Raw genomic sequence first — 22,966 nt, 5'->3', positions numbered from 1 at the left:
GCAATGCCGGGGGGGAAAACCTGCAGGCAGGTGGATGGCCTTTTCTCTCCCCCTCCGAGGTGGGCAGCTCCAGTGGGGAAGAGAAGGGAAAATGGCCCACCTCCGAAGGGCTGCTTGAGGTGCCAGTGGTGGACCCCTTTCACCCAGTTGGCAAGTTGGGGAATCTCTTGTGTGCAGGAAGAGGCAGCCCGTGGGCTTTTCCCCCCAAATGCTCATCTGTTCTCCAGCCCAGGATTCCTCATGCTGCTTGATCTTGGGCAAAATTGGAAGTTCAGTCTGAAATCCAGGGGGCTGGCTGGCTGGGTGGCTTACAGGCGGGTGGCCACTGGAGTTTGAGGAGCTGAAGCCCCGGATGGATGTAGGAGAGGCTGCTGTCCTTGACCCAGGGTGGAAGGAGGTGGCCTGAGCTGTGTCTTTTGTGAGATGCCCCATCACCCCTGTACCTTCTCTGTCCCCCAGGGAAGAATGATATATTTGGGGAGCCGCTCAACCTGTATGCGCGGCCTGGGAAGTCAAACGCAGATGTGCGAGCCCTGACATACTGCGACCTGCACAAGATCCACCGAGAAGATCTTCTGGAGGTGTTGGACATGTACCCAGAGTTCTCTGACCACTTCTGGTCCAACCTGGAGATTACATTCAACCTGCGAGATGTGAGTTCCTCAGGGGGGCTCCCACGCCTGGGCTAGGGGCCACCGTGACTCAGTGCCCCTGAGCCCACCAGACCTCGTAGATGCGCCTGTCCCAGGCAGCCCAGTTCTTCCTCCTGAGCCCCGCCCCTCACCAAGTGAAAGGTCTTCTTGGCCTTACAGACAAACATGATCCCGGGTTCACCCAGCAGCGACGAGATGAATGGTGCATTCAACCGTCTGCGACGGCGCAAACTCTCCTTCCGCCGGCGCACGGAGAAAGGTGAGCGCAGGGCCAGAGAGAGCGGCCTCCCTTCTTCCCCCCTGGGGGGGGCCTCATCCTTTGCAGTCTGGCCTAGCCTTCCTGCTGCTCTCCTTCACTGATCCTTGGCCTTCCCCCACCCAAGCCTTGAACTGGAGGGCAGAGACTCGAGGACGCCACTCCGGCTTCCTCTGCTATTGTGGATGCTTGCAAGCCATCGTGAAGGAGCAAGATGGGAAAAGGGGTTCAGGAACGTGCAAGAGTGTCCTTTTGGGAGTGGGCCAGTGAGGGGAACTGCACATGTATGGCCAAAGCAGCTTGTCCCTGTCCTGGCTGCCCTCGGGGTGGGTGACCGGAGCTGATCCTCTGAGCGAGACACTAGTGGGAGGCCTGGGGGTGGGGGGGGCAGAAAGAGCTGGAGCTGCCAACCCAACTGGAAAGAACTGGCTGCATTGCCTGGCCTTTGCTGCTTTGCCCACCCAGCAAAGAGTGTCAGGTCTCACTACCCCCTCCGTGTACCTGCCTGGCTTGGAACCTTGGCATGGGACCGTTTCTAGGGCAGGGGCTCCTGAGACATCCCCCCAGAGCAGTTTTTTCTACCTCGTCCCGCAGATGAACACCTGGGCGAATCGAGAGCCCAGCCCAAGGCACTGCACGTGGGCCAGAACTGCCAGCCCCCGGGCCCCCCCAGGTGGGAGCCGTGCCTCAGCAGCTCAGCAGCATCCAGCGCTCCCTCCAGCGATGAGGAGGAGGCCTCCGCCCCCGTCTGCAGGGTCGCTGAGCTGTCGCCTGTCCACACCACCACCAGGGCGCCTGCTGTGCCTCCCTCCACGGCGCCTCCCGAGCAGAAGAGCAGTGGCCCTTGCAACCCGCTGTCAGGTAAGGCTGCTTATCCGACTGCTGTGGGGCACTCGCCGCCTGCAGCTCGGCTGGCGGCAACAGGAGTGGAGTGGACGGGGTGCATGCCAGGAGGAGGAGGGTCTGGCCTTGCCTTCGCCTGGGAGCAGCAATGCCTGCCTCAGATCCCTTCACTTGGGCTGGCCACCTGGCTGCAGCAGTTGCAGCACAAGGGCTTGGCTGCTGCATGTCTCTGGGCTGCCTCAGCTGGCAGGACCTGCCTAGACCTGTGACGGCAATTGGCCTCTTCGCAGGAGGGGGCCTGCCTGCCCATCCCACAGTGACAGCAGGGACCAGCAAATGGTGCAGGAGCTGACCCCCCTCCTCCTGTGTTGCACAGGGGCCTTTTCTGGCATGTCGAACATCTTCAGCTTCTGGAGCGAGAGCCGAGAACGACAGTACCAGGAGCTGCCCTGCTGCGCCCCCCCTGCCCGCCCCACCCTCAACATCCCCCTGGCCAGCAACGTCTCCTCGGACAAGCGACATCGCTCTGAGCTGGAGGGCCGCCTGGACCTGCTCCAGAAGCAGCTCAACAGGTAGTGCAGGATGGGCCCGGCTGGGGGTTTGTCCCCCTCCAAGCTCGGCAGTATCATTCCTGGGCATTTTACTGTTGAAGGGAAGGGGCTGGGGCTGGGTCCGAAGGCCTGGGCCCCAGAGTCCAAGAGGGCCTTCCTTGGTGGGGGGCTGTCCTCTGCGCATGCGCTCTGCAAAGTGACTGCTTCCCATCTTCGGAGCCTCCAGCCTCTTCTGGAAACCCAGTGGCCTGTGGTAATCGCTGGCTAGGAGGAGGGGAGTCCAGCACCAGAGAGGGGAAAGCAGGTGAGGGCCCTTCCTGCACATAGCGGGCTCTGTGCTTGGCAAAGTCATTCTTGGAAAGGAATGGGTACTCCAAGGAATGCAGCCTGTTCTGGCACATGGTGGTCTTCCTTCCTTGCATGGGCCCACTGCACAAGATTCTCCTTTCTCTAAGGCAGCAGTGGAGGCGGGGCTGCTCCCCCTTATTACCAGGTGCCTCCCCGCCCCCCACTTGCAGGGAACAGATTGCTTGTAGCCAGTTTGGGCACTCTGCTCCCTCGGGCAGCCTGGCAGTGGAAGCTGTGCGTCGCAAACCCTCCCACACTCCCTCTCCCTCTGTTGTTTCCCACCTAGGCTGGAGAACCGCCTAACGGCGGACATGGCCACAATCCTGCAGCTGCTACAGCGGCAAGTGGTGCTGGTGCCCCCCGCCTACAGCACGGTCTCTTCTCCGCTGCCGCCGCCACCCAATCCTGAACCGTCCTCAGGGGAGCATCCCCTGCCCCTCACCCCCATCCTGGCCCAGGTGCTCTGCACCCCACCACAGGTGAGTGTCTCCTCAAAAGGTTGGGCCCTGTCCCCAGATCCGCAGGCCCCACGAGGCCGCCCCATATGCTGGAGCCCCAGAACCCCTGCAGGAGCGTCACATGGTGCTCTGAGCCACCAGCCCCTGGTTAGGGAGTGAAGTACAGGAAGCCGCAGGGTGAGTCCAGGCATCTGGGCAGGCGGCCTCAGCGTCGGGGGCTGCTCTCGTGGGCTCTGCCCCCTCTTCCTTTGGGCACTTTCTCTCTTCCTTGGTGGCTTCCCCCTTGATGCTTTATTCCTCCTCCTGCAATGGACAGTGCCTCCTTTGGGATGTCCAGCAATTGGAACAGCTGTACTTCCTTATGGCTCAGTTTTGCCGGCAGGTTGGGATCCGTTCCCTGCCCTTTTGCCTGTCTTTTCCCCTTGAAGACAAAACCAGGGCCACTGAAAGCCCAGCATTAGGAAAGCAGCGCCGAGCCCCACCCCACCTCCTGATGCGGCCTGGACGACTTTGAGCTGACCCTGCCTCTTGTTCCTTCTCAGATTCCCCATTTCCCGGCACCAAGAGTGGATGTGGCCGAGTCCAGTGGTGAGGTGGTGCTGCTGGTGGAGCCACCCTGTGCTGCCCCTCGACGCCTTTCGCTCCCAGGACAGCTGGCTGCGGCTGGGTCCCCGGACTTGCCCCCAGATTTGCACAGACACTGCTCAGACCCCGGCAGTTAATGGACTCTGGGCGGAGGCCCAGCAAGGGTCTCTCAGCAAGTGGGGGGCAGCCCCAACCGTGGACAGAGAGTGCCGTGAGCCTCTGCGGCCCACCAGAGGGGCAGCTGCCTGAGGCATGGCCGAGCAGGGCCGGCTGCTCTCCAACAATGTTAGCTGGCCTAACAGGCAGGCCAGCCACCGGGGGTCTCCCGGGGGACTGGCTGGAGAGCTGGCTGTGTGCAGGAACAGTGGTGTCATGAAGATGAAGAGCAAGTAGATGCGATACCGAGGAGGGTTAGAATGGCCATTGGGACCCTAAGCATATCGGCCAAGAGCATGTTGCACATCCCCGTTCGTGGGCTGCGGGGGGGCTTTGGTCAACCCCAGGTCTCTCAGCTGGAAGGCCAGGAGGCAGGGGACATTCCAGCTGGACCCCCTGGAGGAGCGCAGCTCTCCAGAGCCAGCGGGAACCCCCAGCCTCCATGTGTGAAGCTGCGTCCTTTGTGATCCACCTGTCCACATGTGCGCTACTGCAGATGAGAGCAAGGCAGGGGCACTAGGAATCCGTGGACGCTGCTTCCCTCTTCCTTGTTTTGAGATAACCCCCCTTCCAGGGCCAAGCCTTCCATGAACTCCCTCCGTCCACCAACGTGCCCAACACTATTGCTGGGCGGGGGCTCCAGCTGCCCACTGAGCAATCATTCAAAGCCCCTTGGATCCATCTGGGGGGAGAGATGGGTGGGGGGCCAGGGCAGTCTGCGTGGGAGACCTTGCTGAGCTCAGCCCTTCCCTGTGGGACAGGCAGCCCAGGAGACCCCGAGGGCGGGCAGGGAGCCGGCGGGCCGAGTCACCCCCCCCCCAGCATCTGGGCTGTGTCAGCAGCCCCTCCTCCTGCTGCATGGGCCTGGGGGCAGGGGTGCATCTCTCCACATCTCCAAAGGGTATCAATTCCTTGTTGTGTGCACATGTACATGCACCTGCTTTTTTTACCCACCACTTCCATTGCAGGAATTGCTGCTGAATGTTTTCCTCCCTGTTGATGAAAAATGGGGTGCAGGGGAACAACTGAGAATACAAGGAGGCCCTTGTTCTTTTCCATGCCCTGCCTGCCATAGGCACCCGCAGATAAAGCCACAGCCAGAATGGCTCCCTGCTGCTGGATGCGCCCCCTTCCTCTCCCCCCTCCCTCCCCCTCCCCCCCAGGTTTCTTTGTCCCTCTCTCTTTGGTGGGGTGGAGGCTTTGTTCCATCACAGTGATGCTGACAGCCCCCACTGGCAGGTCTCAGCTTGTCCCAGGCATCTGAATGTGCGTGACGTTCCCACCCAGCATGCTGTCCTCAGCAGTAGCAACTGATGCCCAATAAACTTGGAGTGGATGCCTACCTGCCCCTTCGGGGTCTGGTCTGCTTGCGGTGGGGGTGGGGAATGTATCAGTTGGTGCAGAGGGAACGTGGGGGGCAGCCTGCTGTGCAGGCAGGTGTTTGCAACGGTTGCCTGGAAAATAGAACAGCAAAGGCCTCGGGGCTGATCGGAGAGTATATATTTCGTGTGGCGGGGGGGGGGGGGCAGAAACAAAGCAGCCAGGAGGGGGAACCAACCTACGTGTCGCAGTTTGGACCGCTTGCTGCACCAATCTCGAGGGCTTGTAGAGGCAGGAAAGGACACCTGAACCGACCCATTTCTAGAGTGCTGTAAGATGTGTTCCCTTGTGCGTTAACAGCCCACAAAAGGACATAAAAAGCAGCCATTCTGCCGAGCTGCATACATACATGGGATGGGGGTGGGGGGTGAGGGGGCATAGTCCTGGGCAAGCTGGCCAGGTTGAACTAAAATGGGACGGGCTGATGGTCCAAGGAGCAAAAGCTGTTCACTTCGCCATGGTGGCAGAGGCTGCTTGGCACAGAGACGCAGCTTAATACTGTGTAGGGCGCAATAACAAGCAGAGGAGCTGTTGGACGCTGGGGGGCTCTTCAGCTTAGGAAAAACATGAGTCAATGGGGAGGATAGGGTAGAAGTAGAAAGGCGTGAACTGGTTTTGAAAAGCAGAAATTCCTCACCACCCAAAGGGTTTTGTTCCTGCTGAACCCCGCCTCATCCAAAGTGGTTCAAATCTTGCTTGGGATTCAAAACCAGACGTACTCTGAGAGTAACAGGAGGGCCCCCGTGTTACCTCCCTTGGAGAGCGGAGAGGCTCCGGTTCCCTGTACAGGGGGAGGGGTAAACCCCATTGTGTTCTGTGGCACCTCCTTCAACCCTGAGATTTCCCCCTCCCCTTATATCAGCCCAGTAACATTCTGCATGAGGCCATTTGCCATGTGGGGTGTCCCTCCCTTTGCACGTTGGGCCCCCAAAGGGGTCTCCGTGATGCTTGGGGCCCAGCACCACAGAGCTCCTTCCTGGGCAGGAGCTGCCAAGGGCACGGTGGCTGCAGGGAGCACATGGGGAGGAGGGGTTGCTCTCGACTGGAGCTTGGGGGCAGGGCCTCCTGTGGCACATGGGCAGTGGGGGAGTCTTGGGGGCCAATCTGCTTGGCTTTCTTTAATTACAAGCTTGCTTTCCAGGGTATATTTGTCTCACTCTGGGCAGAGAAAATACTGGCTGTGGCATCTGAGCAATGGCAGCTTGTTTTGGGGTGTGACATAATTTGTACATTGGCACAATGTGCTTTGAAAGGTTTATCTCATTCATTTTCACAACAGCCCTGTGGGGTAGGAGAGCGGATTCACATTGTACAAAGGGGGATCCACGCTTTAAAGGTCACCCTCTTCGGGAAATACACATCTGCAGCTGAAGAACACTGTACTGGGACCCACCGGTTGTGAGGCTTTCCCCTTTCCCAGCTTGTGGGCCTTCCAAGTCCAAATCTTGCACCTTTGCTGCAGAGTCAGTAATGGGCCAGGAGGGGGAGCAAGTGAAATCGGCTGTGCATGTTCTCCAGGCCTGGGCCATGCTCTAGAAGAATACCACGGGGATTGGTGCCCACTGTCGGTGCCCACTGTTGGCAGCCAAGCTGACAGCCAGGCCTGGAGAGGAAGTGGCTTAAACTGACTTTGAACAGGATACAATGGGGGGGGGGCATAGCAGAGTTCCTCTTCCTCCTCCTCCTCCGTCTTTCTGATGCTCGCCAGCCCACTGCCTGGCCACGTGCATCGCTGGATGAGGTCCTTCCCTTGGGTGTTTTGAGCTGGCAATGGCTGCACTCCACAGTCAGAACGTTCCCTCTGATCTATACCTGGCTGTAGCTACCGTTGTAGCTGAATGGCTCCTTCGAAACACAGGGCTCCGGCCAGCCCGGAGTCCAGCGCTCGACACGCACCTCCTCCTTGCTCCTAGGCTCTCCAGGACGCACAATGATTGTGCGACGGGAGGCCACCGATGGATCTTCCTCAAAGAAGTTGAAGGGGCGCAGGTAGAACCCAACCACGTTGCCAGGCGTGGCAGTGTTGGGGATGTCCTCCGAGTGGGGGATGTGGAGGAATCCCACGGTCACCCAGGCCACCAGATCCTGCCGGAAACAGATCCCCGGTCAGGAAAGGGTCAGCCTCCTCCCGTGACACACGCAATCCCCCCACCACACGTGTGGCTAGGCTGCCTCCAGAGGCTCACCTGGTTGTCAATGCGCTCATTGTTACGGAGGAAGTTTTCAAAGCTCATTCTGGGCTGCCAGGGATCATTCTGGACGTACAGATTGCTGCTGACGCCTTCATTTTCATGGTGCTGAGTCACAGCTAAGTGGTACCTGCCGGGAGTATGCCCTGCCTCAACCTTCAGGGATGGCAAAGTTGCCCCCCCCCAACATTCAAAAGGAAAGGCCTGTGTCCTAAGGACCCTGACCCCCCACCCCTTGTGATCTGGTCTCTGAGGAGGGCATGGACTAGACATCTTCCTCCTGATCTAGGGCAGGGTCAGTGCACAACTGCACACCCAGCCGGCAATGCAGAGCCCTCTTTCTCTGCTCTCCCTCCCTTCCTCTGTCCTCTGATGTCCTCCACACTGTAAGGTCACCCCCATGCTGCCCCTTGAGCCTGGACCTGCTTCCCACAAGAATTGGGGGACACTGGCTTGGTTATTTCTCCAAATCCACCTCTGGTTTTTTGACGCAGCCCTCCGTCCCTGAGCTGCCCACGACCCCAGCCGTGTATCCACAGCACCTGTTATCACTGCCTCCCCTTTTTTCTGCCAATCCCTTTAAGGAGTGTGCTACAGGGCAGACTCCTATCCTTGTACAGCGCTCTAAAGGTGGTGCTATGGACATAAGACCCCAGAGCCCAGCGCAGCTCTGCTCAGCTGCCACACCACTCTGCAGGACCTGCAGCCCAGCTGGTCTCCCTCTAGGGACCATTGTGTAAAGCCCTCCTGTGGCATAGTTGGGGTCCTGATAAGCCCCTGGGCAGCCAGGTGCCCTCCGGCCTGCACCGCCCTGGCTCACCTGCCCCAAGAGATGCCGTTCTCTTCCTTCCAGTTGCGTGGCAGGACTCGGCCAGCGTGGGAGTTGAGCTGGATGCGGTAGCTCCGTGGGTGGCCCCAGCGGTTCTGCTGGGTGGGGTTGGAGAACATGAAGTAGCGTGGCAGAGGCTTGCCGAAGGGGAATGTGGCCTGGCGCTCCCAGAGGCGTGGCTGGTGCTGCAGGTGTGGCTGCACCAGCCAGTGGCTTGGTTCCCAGGGGAGTGATATGTTCTCAAAGGCAATGTCCACCGTCTCGAAGCTGTTTTGGGTTCCTGTGAAGAAGGGCAAGACCAGAACAGTTATGCAGTGAGACCCCTGCCTGGAAGTGAACTGGGAGGGAAGGAGATGAAAATCATCTCCAGGAAAGAGGAGGAACAGATGCTCCTAGGCCTGCTGAACACCGGGGGTTTGAAGAGGGACCTGGAAGGACTTGACCAAAACAGCTAGAGTTCCTATGATGGACGTGGTGGTCTAAGGCAGGAGAAAGAGCCCGTTCCCCCAAGGGTGAGCTTTGGCTCAGAAGTAGAATGGGCTGTTGGTGACCCCATTTGACCTTGAGGTGACTGTGTAAAAGCAGCTAGGTGTGAGCCCCAGAATTCTTGGGGATAAAGACCGGTCCAGCAGGGCCTCAGACCCCGGGCCAGGCTAGGTTGTGCTTCAGAGGAACTGGGGGCTATGGAGGAGAGAACCAAATGCTTCAAGAGGGCAGCATTAAAACTGCACATTCTTCACCACCAGAGACAGAGGGCAATCTTACTTTGGTAGAACAGACCTTTTGGAGATGTGCAATGGGAGAGCTTTAGAAGTTATTTCAAGAAAAACTGTTCCATGGGACTATTTTGTTTCCATGTATATGGCTGACCAGAAGAAAAAACTTCTGTCCAGAACAGTTTTGCCATTACAGTGGACATTTGGACTGGGGCCTCACCACTCCATCGGTCCCTGTTGTGGAGGAGAGAACCCACCTGCCACATCCAGGTCAACCTTGTAATGCACCAGGTGAGTGTGGATGTTGCCCAGCAGGTGTGCCTGAAGACGGGTGCCGTAGTGGGTCCCCCCTGGGGTGTAGAAGGAGGCATGGACATAGCCTGTGGCATGGACCTTGGCCTCCAGCACTCCATTGGGGAACAGCAGAAAGTCCCAGATGTAGTCGTAGTTGTACACAGTGGAGGTGGCCCGCATCACAAGGGCATGACCCTCAAGCCCCGCATAGAAGTTGGAGCCCCCTTGGAAGTTGCTGTCAAAATGGCGCCGCAGGGGGACTCCTGTGGGCAGCTCAAAGATGCAGATGGCGCGGGGGTAGCGGACTGGCCCATCAGCGTCATAGTGGTGGTATGCATCCAGGAAGGTTGCCACTTCCGGACAGTCGATGCCCGGAGCCAATTCGTGGGTGACGCTGCCCATCCCCCATCCAACGTCAATGTACTTTGTCTGCATGGCAGCAGGTGAGTTCCCACCATAGAATGCAATGGCCTCCTGCACACTTAGTTCATAGGCGATGCGCTCGCCATTGAATCTCACATCAAAGAGCTGCAAGCCAGTCGAGCTGCGCAGCCGGAAAGCGAGGCTCCACCCGCTGTACTCCAGAAGGTTGCCATGCACGTAGTATCGGTGTCCATGTGTTTCACACACTTTGGCGCCGTGCACATCTGTCGGGGGCCCGGTGGTGAACTGTCCACGTGGCACAAAGGTGGAGAAGAGGGTGTTTTCTGGATGTGAAGCGAGAGGAATGATGGGCACCTTGCCCTGCGCATATTGCTCTGCCAGATCCTGGGGATTGCTGAAATATTGCCCGTTGTACCACACCTTCTCTATGGACCACCGAGAGGGGTCGAGCTCTCTGTGGTTGATAAGGACTTCCAGGCCCACTGGGTGCAGAAAGAAGCCCTCGATAAAGCGCTGCAGCATGACCCAAGTCCGCCGCTCCCCTGAGGCCAGGCCACGCGGGGCAATGTCTGTGAATGTCAGGCACCGGTCATCACAGTCTTGAAGTCCGAACCCCGAGATGTCCTGCAGGAACTGTTCCAGAGGGGCAAGGTGTTCTGCCAGCTTCTCATAGAGCAGCTTGTACTCCACTCGCGTCATTGGTCTGGCCGTGTAGGCCACCGGCTGGCCGGCTGGTCGATAGAAAGTTGGCACAGGCAACGGCCCGACAACATACTCGGTGACATTGGGCCTGGCCCCCGAGCCAAAGAACACCACCGCTCGGGCCCGTCGCCGGGGAGGTGGCCTGCTGGAGTCGAGGTGGTGCAAGGCCTGGCTTTTCTTTGGTGCTAACAGCTCAATCAGGAAGAGGCTGTTCTTGGCTAGGGGCTCCCCCTTGCTTGGCCGGAGCTCCAGTTCAGGGCGACTCATCAGGAACCTTCTGACCGCCCGCAGCTCCGAGGGGCTCAAGTCGGAGAAAATGGAGGCCTTCTCTCGGGTCAGTGGTGGCAGAGGATCGGGGCTGGCCTGGACTAGGAGGCTGAGCATTCCCAGCACAGAGGCCACAGACACCCACATCTTGCTAGGGGCCTGTTGGAGGAAATAGGCATTCAAGATGGATATGGAGATGGCAGACAGAAGTGACCGCCCTGCAAGTCGGATCTTGGTTCCCCTCTGGCCTGTGAACTGCGTTTGCTCTGACTGATCTCAGCTTCTTCTCAGGGTTGATAAAGCTAAATGGGGGTGGGGGGGTGGGAATGAGAACAGGGAGGGAGGGAGGGAGGAAGGAAGGAAGGAAACTGTATTCCTCATTTGGGTGCTAGGAAGCAGTCCATTTACTTCATTAAAATACCCCATGTTTTTCATTTCTTTGCCAGGTACATCTCTTTGCAAAACTCGGCTCCTACACAAGATGCTTTGACAAATCTGAGCTGCTCCACTGACAGGGATGCAAAGGGAAAATTGCAACACAACTGTGGGAGAGCTAGATGGCATTGCAGACTGATTGCTACTTCCCTGCGCATTGAAGGGGCGCAGTGGCAGGTCTCAGAGGCAAAGGATGCTGGCAGTGGCCAAGTAGCCCCTTATGACATTCCCAGAGCCACCCAGCTGACCCCTGTTGGAGGCAGGACACTGGGCAAACTGGACTCCCCCGCAACCTTGACTTGTGTTTATTCTTTTGTTGGGGGAGGGGTCTTTCTGACTTCCCATCCAGATCAATTTGGGGGAAGGCATCCCTGACCAAAATGGGTGCAGAGACGCCCCCCAGACCCCAGGGTCCTCCCAGGGTCTTCTGCTGTGCCTCCTGTGGTCCCTGCCCTTGCTGGGCCAGGACTGAGGAGAGTCCCGTGCAGCAACCCAGACGCCTCCCAGCTTAAGGTTTGACTCCATGGATGTCCCTGGAAGGAATCAGCGGTGCCATGTTTTTGCCCTATTTTTGCAAGCGGTTGACCCCCCCCATCTCCCTTTGAACAGTGTGTGTACAGAGGGGGACAGTGGGCTGGGACCAGGGGAGGGGGAGCAGATGGCAGGCTGCAGGCTGCTCAGCACCTGTGAACTCAGTGGACTGGGGAGGGCCGTTCTCTCCTCCCGCTCTGGAAGGCGGAATGCGTGGCCTCCTCTCTGACCTCCCACCCTGGGGAGATCAGCCCCACTCTTCACCAAGCCCCAGAGCTAGTATCTCCCGAGCCCAACCCACCTTCCCAGGCACAGTCCTGCAGCCCCTTCCTGCCCTCAAGTCTGCCTCTCGGCCGCAACTCACTTCTGGCTGCCTCCTCCGTGCGCTCGGATGCCTGCGCCTGCTGCCACAGAGTCCTCCTGCAGGCTGCCCCTACTTATCTTCCCCCTTGGGGAGGAAGCGTGGGAGGGGAGCAGGTGAAAGGGGCAGGTCCTGGAAGAGCAGAGCCGTTGGCTGCCCCTGGGCACAGGGGGAGGCGGTGCCAGGCGAGTGCCAGGCATGGCATTGTCATGAGTCTTTCTCAGAACCTGGCTGGGCAGTGCAGCCCGGCAGAGGAGCTGGGCAGGGCCAGAGCTGTGCTGGGCCCACCTTAACTGTATGAACCAGCAAGCCAGACTCAGGGGACAAGGTGAGCAAAGTCCATTCAAAAGTGATTATTTCTTAATTGAGCCCGAGGTGCACCCTTGACCCTTACGCCTAGCGCCTAGCGAGGGAGGGAGGGAGGGAGGGACAGCTCAGCCTTCCTGTTCCAGATGGAATGAGCAGAACTCAGAGAGCCTTTTGCAGGGCACCCGGCTCTGGATCCAGGGAGGTGGGGGGGTGGGGGGGGTGCAACTCCCTGAGGACCAAACAAAGCTCAGCTAGCCTCATTTTCAGTCGAGCTTTCAGATCATGCACAACCTGCTGGAACGTATGCAAAACAAGCAACATTTTTACAGTGGTTGCTGGCTTCAAACCAGCTTCGGGGTAGAGTGCCTGCATTTACACAGTTAAATTAGGATCCAGAGCCTTCCTTGGCAGCACATTCGCTCAAGACAGAGTTTTTCAAACAGGGTTCCGTGGGACCCCCGGGTTCCGGGAGAGGTGACTAGGGGTTCCCTGGGAGATCACGATTTATTTTAAAAAATATTTAAAATTCGGGCAACTTCACATTGCGCCCATTCCTGGACCAAGAGGCTTTGCTCACAGTCACTCGTGCCCTCATGACCTCCTGTCTGGACTACTGTAATACGCTCTACATGGGCCTGCTCTTGAAGAGCATTTGGAAGCTTCAGCTGGTACAGAATGTGGCTGCATGGGTAGTAAATGGTGTCAAATATTCGACACATGTAACACCCCTGCTTCAGGAGCTGCATTGGTTGCCAGTGTGCTTCCGGGTGCAATTCAAGGTGCTGGTTGCCAGCTTTAAAGCCCCTCATGGCTTGGGACCAGGTTACCTGAGGGACCCTCTTTTCCCAGTTGTTTCTACCCATCCAGTCTGGCCTGGCAGGATGGGCCTGCTCTGAGTCCTGTCAGCCAAGGAATGTCGGCTGGCAGGGACCAGGAGAATCGCCTTTTCTGCTGGGGTGCCTGCCCTCTGGAACATCTTCCCTTCAGAGAGCAGGATGTCCCTGACCCTGTTGGCCTTTCGTAAGGCCGTGAAGACCTGTTTATGTGCCCGGATGTGTTATATTAACATCCATGCATTGCTTACTTGGCAGCCATGTGTATTTATTTTGTATTTTAATTGTTTTAATTATTTCAAACGTTTTATAATTTTTATGACTGTAAGCCACCCAGAGTCACTTGTTGAGATGGGCAGCTATAGAAATTAAACAAACAAGTAAATAAATAAATGTTTGTAGGATTTGCAGGGGACTAAGAACGGTTCGTACAAGCCTGGGGGAGTGGCAGGCTACTCCTTCTTCCCCCAGTGCTCCAAGCTCTGCCCAGACCAGAGGAGGTAGAGTTCCCTGACCTGGACGATTGACCAGAGGAGGCTCACTGAGCAGGCAAGAGGGCACTTCTTGGCCGAGTTGGCAAGCAGGAGGGTGGGCCCCTGGGCCCAAAAGCTGTGCCAGCTCCAAGGGGCCAGAACAAGAGCCGCTGCCTTCCATGACTGACCTGACTCTCTGGGATGAAGAAATTGGCCCTGATCAAGCCTGGCGGGAGCATCATGGAGGAGCAGTCTTGCACCCCACATCCAGGGAGGACCCAGCCATGGCTCCCCAACCCTGAGTCTCTTGGGGGGGCGTGGCCGGGACCAGGAGCTGGGAAAGACACAGGGTGCCTTCTAGAAGCCCAGCGAGGTCCCAAAGCCCATTCCTAGCCAAGGAAGCCGAGGTCTGCCATGACATGCCTTCCCCAGCTGGGCTGCCTGCAGTGGAATCCCAGAATGTGGGAGCTGGAAAGGGCCTTCAAGGACATCTAGTCCAGCTCCCTGCCAATCCCCCCACCCCCATTTGGAAGCCTTAAGCAAGGGGGAGGACACCCCTCTTCTAGGCAGACTTTTCCTAACAGCCCCTCTGCATGTCCCCCTCTCTCCTGGTATGGCCCCCAGCCCTTGCGCCCCCTGGGATCCAGCAAGAGCAGATCCGCCCCCCTTGCCTCCACAGCCTTGGAAGTCTTCTTACAGATGCCTTCGGTCTCCCACTCTCCCTCTTGCAGGCCCATGATCTGGGCTGTGGATAATGGGGACCGCGGGCATTCCAGGAAGTGGGTTTCCCCTCCCCCAGGACTCAGGGCCATCAGATGGCACTGAGAGCAGCTCAGCTTTACCTGGGGACAGTTTGTTCCCTTCTCCACCCTCTAGGCGTTGTCCCCTGCTGCTGGCCCCATTTTACAGCCCAGCCAAGATCAAATTTCAGGTCTCCTTGCCAGCATATCAGCAGGTGCCTGGATACTTGGGTTGGGGGTGGAGGGGAGAAGTGCAGCAGAAGGTTGCCAGGCCTACCCCTGCCCCCCCCCCCACCAGCACAGCGCTGGTCAAGGGAATTGGGGGCTGCTGGGCTTCTGGTCCCTGCAAAGAGCCAGTCAGCTGCTTACCTCTTTTCCGGTGATGGATGGGTGGAGGGATGCGGCCCTTCCCCACTTTCTTGCCTCTGGGGAAGGGCTGCATCCGCTACAATCTCCTGCAGCTGCAGCTGTGCAACCCCACACCCACACCCACACACCAACTACCTTCTCCTGGTCCCCTACCCTTTGCCAGGCAGCCCTTTTCTTCCTGGGGTGCAATATCAGCAAGCCTGTGAGCAGGCACGGAAGGCCAGGCTGGACAGCCAAAGACGAAGCCATGAGCTCGCCTGAAGGGGAGTGAGGTCAAGCCAGATGAGTGGGGATGGGTGTTATTCCACCTGAACAGGTGTTTAGTTCAACACCTTTCCAAAGAATGCTGCTCATTCAAGGATTCCAGATGTTGCAATTAAATCTTTGAAAGATGCCAGACAGGAGGAACAATACACATATTTAAGGAGAGGTGATGAAGAAAGCGGAAGCGGCTGGGACACCTGCAGGTACCCTCGCTATCCATGGCTTCACCTAACCATGATAACTAGAGCAGGCCTTGGTAGGCGCACAAAAGCTTTCCCCGCCTCCGTCCTTGTTCTTTTGCTACTTTAAGAACATCCCTGCCCGCGTGGCTCCTGTGTGCTGGAGCAAGAAGGCCCCTCCCCTCTGGCCACTGCCTTCGCTTCTGTGGCTCCACCGGGGATGGTGAGAGACTGAAGCCACAAAGCAATTGACCTTCCTTTGCTTTTTCCAAATGCATGGGCGGAACAGCGGATCTGACTTTTTTAAGCGGCTGAAACCAGCCAGTATCTAATGGAATGAGTTAATGGATTGCTGGGTCGAATAGGACTTTGAAATGGAAATCAACCACATTTCGAATTAGGAGTTACTTTTCTTGTGAAGCAGCTTGCAGAGTTTTCCTTGCAGAAAGAAAAAAGGAACGAAGAGAACTAGGCTCACCTCGAGTGGTTAAGGCAGCAGGCTAGAAACCAGGAGGCTGAGAGTTCCAGTCCCGCCTCAGGCACAAAAGCTGGCTGGGTGACCTGGGGCCAGTCGCTCTCTCTCAGCCCAACTCACCTCACAGGGTTGCTGTTGTGGGAAAAACAGGAGGAGGAAGGAGTACTAGGTATGTTCGCCGCCTTGAGTTATTTATAAAAATAATAAAGGCAGGATAAAAATTAAATAAATGAATCACCTCGACCACCTCAATTGACGAGACTGTCACCGGACAGAGCCCTGCTGGTAGCAACTCGCTTTCCAGTCGTCTCGATTCCTGGCTTTTCTTCTCCAGGTTTGGCCAAAGTCCTTGACTATTGGATCTTCCCATCTCTCTGGAGGTCGGCCGATGGGTCATTTTACTTCTCTTGGATACTATTCGGCAACTGCTGTTGTCCAACGGCCATCCGACATGCGCGCGACGTGTCCTGCCCAGCGTAGCTTCCGTTTTCGATATTCGATGACGACATCATTTATTCCACTTTGTGTTCTAATCTGGCTGCTTGGGACGTGGTCTCGGGAGAAGCTTTCAGCGTGGATCTTTCCATAGCCCTTGCTGCTCTTGAAAGCCCTTCCTCTTCTGCCTTTGTTAGCGACCAGGTTTCGCTTCCATATAGCACCGCCAATAAGACAGTCAAATTTAAAAGATTATACACAGTTTTCCGTCAATCTTCTCATTCTGCAAGACTTCCCTAATGGAGTTGTATCTGGCCCATCCAGCTTTCTTTCTTCTGACCAGTTCTTCTTTTTGATCGTTGCTCATTTTGATTAGCTGTCCCAGGTAGACATAGTGGTCAACCTCTTCGATAAGTTCATTCTGAAGCCTCATTTGGAATTTTGGAAGGTTCCCTGTCTGCATATATTTTGTTTTAGTGTGATTCATCTTTAGAACTACATTTCTGCTTTCGGTGTCAAGTTGTTGAAGCATTTTTTGCAGCTTTCGAGCATCCTTTGCAATCAGTACAACATTGTCTGCAAATCTGAGATGGTTTATATTCTCTCCGTTTATATCAATTCCGTCTTCCCATTTCATTTTGTGCATGATATTGTTAGAATTTTTTTATATTTCCTTACCAGGTTATTTCTGAGCCAGGATCAAAATAACAGGCAGTTGCAAGAAATTAAGTCCTTTATTTTTCACCCAAGAGCAAAAGCAATGACATCAAGCTGTTAGGTGGGCGACCACGCAGGACCCCCTCCTGACAGCACATTATATACCTTCCATCCAACTCCTCCTTCAGAATCCCACCCCTTATTCAGTCACCCATGATCCACCTTAGCCTCATTCCATATTAGGGACTTCCTTCCACCCTTGCTAGGGCGCGTTGACCATTATTAAACAACGCCTTTCCTCCGGAGAAGCTATCCTTGGGAAGTACACCTGATCTTGTTTCTGTGCACACAGCTCTCTATCAAGGCCTGTCGGCCTCTGAGAAAGGAACGGGAAGAAAGTAAACAGAACTCTTCTAGGAAATACAACATGGTTTCAGGGCCATAATACAAGTGCAAATGTTTCTAACATATGAATACTACATATAAAATATATGAAAATGAAATATATTCGTATTTAAGTTCTGTATATGTAAAAACTTCTATCAATATTTTCCAAACAAGCGTTGAAAAGTTTAGGTGAGATCGTATCGCCTTGCTTTATACCTTTCTCCACTGGCATTCATATTTCGGTTTCAAAGAGGGTAATATTTGTGAAGCAGCTGGTGTTTGCTTCTTTGAGCAGTGCGATGTAGTCAGAGTTGATTCCTTGTTCACTGATCACTTGCATTACTGCATTGACTTCGACACTGTCAAATGCTTTTTCATAATCCACAAATGTGATCGCAAGTGGAAATTTATATTCTCTTGACTGTTTGATGAGCTGAGTAAGAGTGAATATATGATCAGTAGTGCTGTACTTGCTTCTGAAGCCAGCCTGCTCTCATGGCTGCTGCTCGTCTAAGGTTCTTGTAAGACAGTTTTGATCACTTTCGTGAATAGCTTATAGACAGTCGATAATAAGCAAATCGGCCTATAATTGTTGAGATCTTTGCGATCTCCCTTCTTGTACAGTAGGACTGTAGTAGACTCCTTCCAGCAGTCAGGAAGTTTTTGCATCTCTACGTACCTGGTGAAGCGCTCCACCAGTGCTTTCCATAGTTCGTGACCTCCAGCCCTCAGTATTTCCATTGTTATACCATCTTTTCCTGGAGCTTTCCCCAGTGCCATCTAATGGATGGCATGCCAAACTTCACTTATTAGAACAGGCGGTATATGCTCGGACGTGGTGGTCAATGGCGGCATTGGAATGTCCAAGCGGGATGCAAACAGGTTCGTGTAGAATCCTTTGCAGATTTGCTCAACGTCTTGTTTTCCCATCTTTTCTTTCCCATTTTTATCTTTTAATGCTGCTATTATTGTTTTACACAGGGCTATTTCCCATTTGCTCTTTCTGATGCTGCTTTGCTTATTTGCTGCCTCAAGAAGTTTCTGCTCTCGGAATTTCTCCAGATCTTCTTTCAGTTTCCTCCATATTAATTTGTAGAGGAGAGAGTACTCAATGTTATTCTGAGCAGTTCCTGTCATCTGTCTTCTCTTTTGAAGAAACGTTTTGGTCTTTTCCGAAATTCTTCTTTTTGTCTCTTTTGGCTTCATCGTTCTTGCTTCTTTAGCATATTGCATCAGCTTCTCAATGAAGTTGTTATAGTCTTCATTACGATTTTCTACCATGCTCCAATTCATCTTTGAAATGCTTTTCTTCAGGACATTTTCGTCAAGAGAATTTTGTAACCGCTTTTGATTTGCAAATCATAGGATTTTCTTCTCAATCTTTTTGTCAAAAATCAGTCTTGCCCTTAGCATCCGGTGGTCGCTGCCTGTATTCAATGAAGGCACTACAGAGAGATCTCTCAGCAATCTTCTTTTGTTGATCAGAATGTAATCAATTTCATTCTTCCTTGCATTCGGAGTGATCCAGGTCCATTGTCTTTTAATATTCTTCTTAAACCAGGTGTTGCCAACCTACAGTTTGCTGGTTTCCACCATTGTTGCAAGCTTTTCACCTCTTTCGTTCCTTTCACTGGATCCATACTTCCCAATAAATTTTTCCCCTACAGCTGGTTTTCTGATTATTGCATTGAAGTTGACAATCACTGTTGTATATGTCATTTTCTGAGACAGAGCATTTGAGAGCTCTTCATAAAAGCTATCCATCGTCATCACTCTGACTTGTTGGTGCATATACTTGAATGACCTTGAGTGTGCTGCTGGGACTTAGTTTAATAAGACGAGATCCTATTTATTTATTTATTTAAAACAAACAAACAAACAAATAAAATCTCCAGGCTCCCACCTCCCCCTCTGGGTACAGAGATGGCACAAGACACTCGTCCCTGGCCTGTGGCAGAGCCAGGATGGGGGTGGCATGTATATCCTGGGGGTCCCTGTGAGGGCCTCTCTCGCCTTCTGTTTAACATCTACATGAAACCGCCAGGTGAGGTCTTCCATCTGTTTGGGGTCCGGTACCATCAATATGCGTATGAGATCCAGTTGCACATCTTGATCCCCTGCCATCGCAATGCTAGCCGGGCCTCAGAGGCTGGGCAGGTCTGGATGGGGGGAACAGACTCAAGATCAACCCTGACAAGACCAGGTGGCTACGCCTAGGTGGGCCCCCAGATCTGGGGTATTCCCTCACTGACTTTGAGTGGGGTTGCGCCTCTCCCTTCGAGACCTGTGCATTATCTGGGGGTCCCCTTGGACTCTCCACTCCTGCTCAAAGAACAACTGGAGGCTGTCAGGAGGGCCTCCACACAGGCACATCTAGTGTGCCAGGTGTGGCCTTTCTTGGATTGGGAGGCCCCTCAGGCAGTCTCCCATGCCCTGGTCACCTCACAATTGGATTACTGTAATGTGTTGTACGCAGGGCTGCCCTTGAAGACCCTCAAGAAGCTACAGCTGGTCCAGAATGCAGTGATACAGGGAGTGATGGGAGTGGTGACCGGTCGGCTTCCAGCTGCAGTCCATGGTGCTGGTGGACCTTTAAAGCCCTTTGTGGTCTAGGACCTGGCTAATGGTTGCTGCCTGCCTGGCATGATCTGGAAAAGAGGGCACACTCCAGGTCCTGCCTATGCAACAATGCCATCTGATGGTCCCAGGAAGCATGCCTTCCCTGTCATGGTGCCTTCCCTCTGGAATGACCTCCCCACACAGATTCATGCAGCCCCCACCCTTACAGTGTTCCAGTAATTGCTCAAAACCTGGTCATTCTCCCACGTCTTAGAGAGAGGGGTTGTGCGGGCCCTTTCTGTTAGTTTTACTTAACTTGAAAGCGGGTTTTGCTCTTCTGTTACAGCATTGCTGCTTCTTTTATTTGTAAGCTGCCTGGAGTTTTTGAGGAGGCAGCACCCTCAGAATAAATAACCAGTCAGTGTTGCTGGTTCAGAGGTGAGAAAACATCCAGGAAAGAGGGAGAGATCAGGAAGTTTGACGCAAACAAGCCAGCTTTGCACTTGCTGGGCTCCAGGGCCGATTCCACTCCAAGGAACCAAGGCAGCTTTGGGGATGCTCCCCGCCACCCCCAAAAGCAAGCAAGCAAGGCACCCATCGGTGGAGTCCTTGGTGCCCTCTGAGCTGGGTGGTTGGTTTGCAGATGGTTTGTTAATCACCTAGGTAACATCATCAGCACTAGACTACCTAATTGGGTCAACAAACGTCTGCCAGCCAACCACCCAGCTCAGAGGGCACCAAGGGCTCCACAGGGCAACCCTGTGCTGCAGGGATTCTCTTCCTGTGGACTTTCTGGGGGGGGGGCACTCCTCTTCATCTCTGTGGCACCTGGACAGTAAGCCATTTGCTGATGGTAGGATGAACATTGGGGGAGGGGGGGCAGTGGGTGTGCAGAGAGTGAGAAACCAAACACAGGAAGACACCAACAGTGGCAGAGAGGAAGCCTCAAATTATCATGCATAACAGCCAACAGCCCATTAGGAGGAAAAGCTCTACAATCATGTTACACCTCGTTTTCACATTTTCCTTTTTCAGAAGTGTTTACAGGAACCATCTTTCAATAATTTATAATAAAAGTTGGTAAAGAAAAGTATCCATTATAAAAAGATTTGCAATTCTTTCATGTCTCTTAATATGATATTTTGGAGCAAAGGCAATGCAGTGGATCTCATTGAAAAAGTTTCCGTGAGGCAGCTGAGTTTGACTTCTGTAGCAAATGCACCCTAACAACCCCCCAATTTATTCCTGCATAAACTGTTGAGGATCTTTGCATCTGGCTAAGTGGACAGAAATCCACCAATGCCTGCATGGGAATAAATGTCCTGATCTTTAAGATGCCAAAATTGGGGGGGGAGGGGTTTCGTTGAAAAAGTGATTCTTCGTGGCACTTCACCCCTGTCCCATTTTCAAAGATATTAAGAATACAGAAACTAGACCCACAAATGTGAGGCGCCCTAGCCCTCCAGTGATGAAGTGGCAATTTTAAAAATAGGAGGGATAAATTCAGGAGCAGATGCCCTGACCCTGCAAGAGCCGGGCTGCTGATGGGGCAAAACAGGAGATCATCCCCTCCTCGTTTTCCCTTGCTGCCAGAAAAATACTTTAAGCTGCTTTGGGAGGAAGATAATGTTGAAAAGCAGCAAACAGATGGATTTAATAACTGCAACTGTTTAGGATGCATTTCAAAGCCTTCCTCAGATATTAGAATGTTTGAATTGCTGATAAAGAAAGGGGAGCCTACCTCTGGTCACTCAGTGGCTTTAGTAAAATGGGCTAATTTTGCTAAGACAGGCGAGCATCCCTCCCCACTCTGAATAGCCAGAGTTTCCTCTGGAAAGTGAGAAACCCTCACCTCTCTCCTCCATTCTCCACCCATCTATGCAGGCTGTGGAAGGAGACCAGGAAAGACAGCTGAACTTTTGGCTGCTGAAAACCCCTCGTCAGGCCCAGCCCAAGAACAACGAAGGGTCAGTCCATTCAAACTCCAGTTCCTTATTTGCCCACACCACCTAGACAGAATCTTGCCAGGCTAAAGCTACTCTACCCAACCTAAGGGGAAATAACCTGGGAGACTCCAGGGCAGGGCTATCTTGAACCCTTTTGTTTTCCCACCATTGCCTCCCGGGCTGTGCCTCCACTTATCTCCTCCCCCTCCTTGGAATGTGCTCCCTCCTTCCTGAGAACCAGCGGCACCCCCAAGATCCACCACACCCCTTGGGCTCCTGCTGGCTGTTGGGAGGGCTGTGAGGTTGTGTTGCAAATCACTCTTAAGCTTCCAGAGTCTCTCCCCTCCCGCCGGGGGACAGCCCAGGCAATGGTGGTGCCCCTGGAGACTCTCCTGGGCCAAGAAAGGTTCACGGTGTAACCATGCCCAGCAAAAGCAGGGTGGTTCTCAGCTGGACTGGAGGACAAAAGACTAAGGAAGGGTCTATGAAGATCCGGAGGGCCTCTGCCCTCTTCACCTTCCAGAAGGCCAGGAAGCGCTGGTGCTTTCCCCCCAGAGATGGAGGCCACCACCTGACCCCAGCTCCTCCGTGGCACCTCTGCAAGGATGGAGAGCACCAGCCCCATCAGGGCCCTAAGAAGAGCTATTCATTAATGATGACACAGAACTTACTGTAAAAATAAGAGATAAGCCCCAAAGCTGGAAGGCAGGAAGGCAGAATGACCTCCCTGTCTAAAATAGGGAGGGAGGTTTAAAAGTAGGTAGATTAAGGTTGCTGGTAAGTTTGTCTGGGTGGATCTGTGCCACTTCACACGTGGTTGCTGTCATGGACCTTCACCGGAGGAAGGAGCACAATGCCAGGAGAAATCGCCAGCTCTTTATTCAACGATTGATCGATTGATTGATTGTAGGGTGCCTGTTTTCCAAAAAAGAGGGACCCTGAACAATGGAAAGGCAGAGATTCTTACACACTTTGGGGTTGAGAGGTGGGAAATTAAGGGATCTGATTCAAGAACATGTGTTTGGAGAAGTGAGATACGTGTCACCAGCCCTGGGGATGCCATGGAAGCGTGAAGCCCATTAAATGGCTGGTTTAAGTCTGATTGCATTCTTCTGTGTCTTTTCTTATTATAGTTTTTAATTTTTTTAACGATTAAAAACTATAATAAATAAATACATAAATAAATATTGTTGGTTTAGTTTTGTTTTAATTGTGTTCTCCACTCAGCCTCACATGCTAGTGAGATGGGTGGCTATATAAATTCAATCAATCAATCAATAAAATCTTTCCAAGGGCTCATTTGACTTTACTCTCCAGGAAGTCAGGCTCCAGTTCAGTGAGCGACCCTTTGTACTCATTGCTGATACCAGGACATTTTTACGGAGTGTTTCTGTATAAACTT

At 54.1% G+C, this 22,966-nt stretch overlaps 2 protein-coding genes across 6 annotated transcripts in view; one reads left to right on the top strand and one right to left on the bottom strand.

Annotated features, from left to right (window-relative positions):
• Positions 1–5,191, top strand: part of KCNH2 (potassium voltage-gated channel subfamily H member 2) — a 57,292-nt gene extending 52,101 nt beyond the window's left edge. The window contains exons 10-15 of one of the 3 annotated variants that reach the window (XM_063303178.1): positions 460–653; positions 813–912; positions 1,504–1,770; positions 2,129–2,324; positions 2,938–3,130; positions 3,652–3,916. In XM_063303178.1, coding sequence (XP_063159248.1) covers positions 460–653; positions 813–912; positions 1,504–1,770; positions 2,129–2,324; positions 2,938–3,130; positions 3,652–3,831 — 1,130 coding nt within the window. In that variant the 3' untranslated portion in view covers positions 3,832–3,916. Of the gene's footprint in view, positions 1–459; positions 654–812; positions 913–1,503; positions 1,771–2,128; positions 2,325–2,937; positions 3,131–3,651 lie in introns of all 3 variants that reach the window. The other 2 variants (XM_063303180.1, XM_063303179.1) reach the window with 2 other exon arrangements.
• A 1,281-nt stretch (positions 5,192–6,472) lies between these two features.
• AOC1 (amine oxidase copper containing 1) lies at positions 6,473–21,539 on the bottom strand. Of its 3 annotated transcripts, none has more exons than XM_063303175.1 (5): positions 21,536–21,539; positions 9,222–10,770; positions 8,240–8,528; positions 7,417–7,549; positions 6,473–7,315 (listed from the first exon to the last, which is right to left on the bottom strand). In XM_063303175.1, exons 2-5 carry the CDS (start codon positions 10,756–10,758, stop codon positions 7,037–7,039), a joined length of 2,238 nt encoding a protein of 745 aa, XP_063159245.1. In that variant the 5' UTR covers positions 10,759–10,770; positions 21,536–21,539; the 3' UTR covers positions 6,473–7,036. The 3 variants fall into 3 exon arrangements, with proteins under 3 accessions (XP_063159245.1, XP_063159247.1, XP_063159246.1); XM_063303177.1 differs by lacking the exon at positions 21,536–21,539 and adding an exon at positions 11,942–12,010; XM_063303176.1 differs by lacking the exons at positions 7,417–7,549; positions 21,536–21,539 and having other exon boundaries at positions 7,189–7,315; positions 9,222–10,804.
• Between the last annotated feature and the right edge of the window lie 1,427 nt (positions 21,540–22,966).

This window comes from Candoia aspera, chromosome 4 (genome assembly GCF_035149785.1).
Source record: "Candoia aspera isolate rCanAsp1 chromosome 4, rCanAsp1.hap2, whole genome shotgun sequence".
Taxonomy (NCBI): domain Eukaryota; kingdom Metazoa; phylum Chordata; class Lepidosauria; order Squamata; family Boidae; genus Candoia; species Candoia aspera.
Note: the sequence above shows the minus strand (reverse complement) of the source record. Positions and strands in the feature narration are given on the sequence as shown.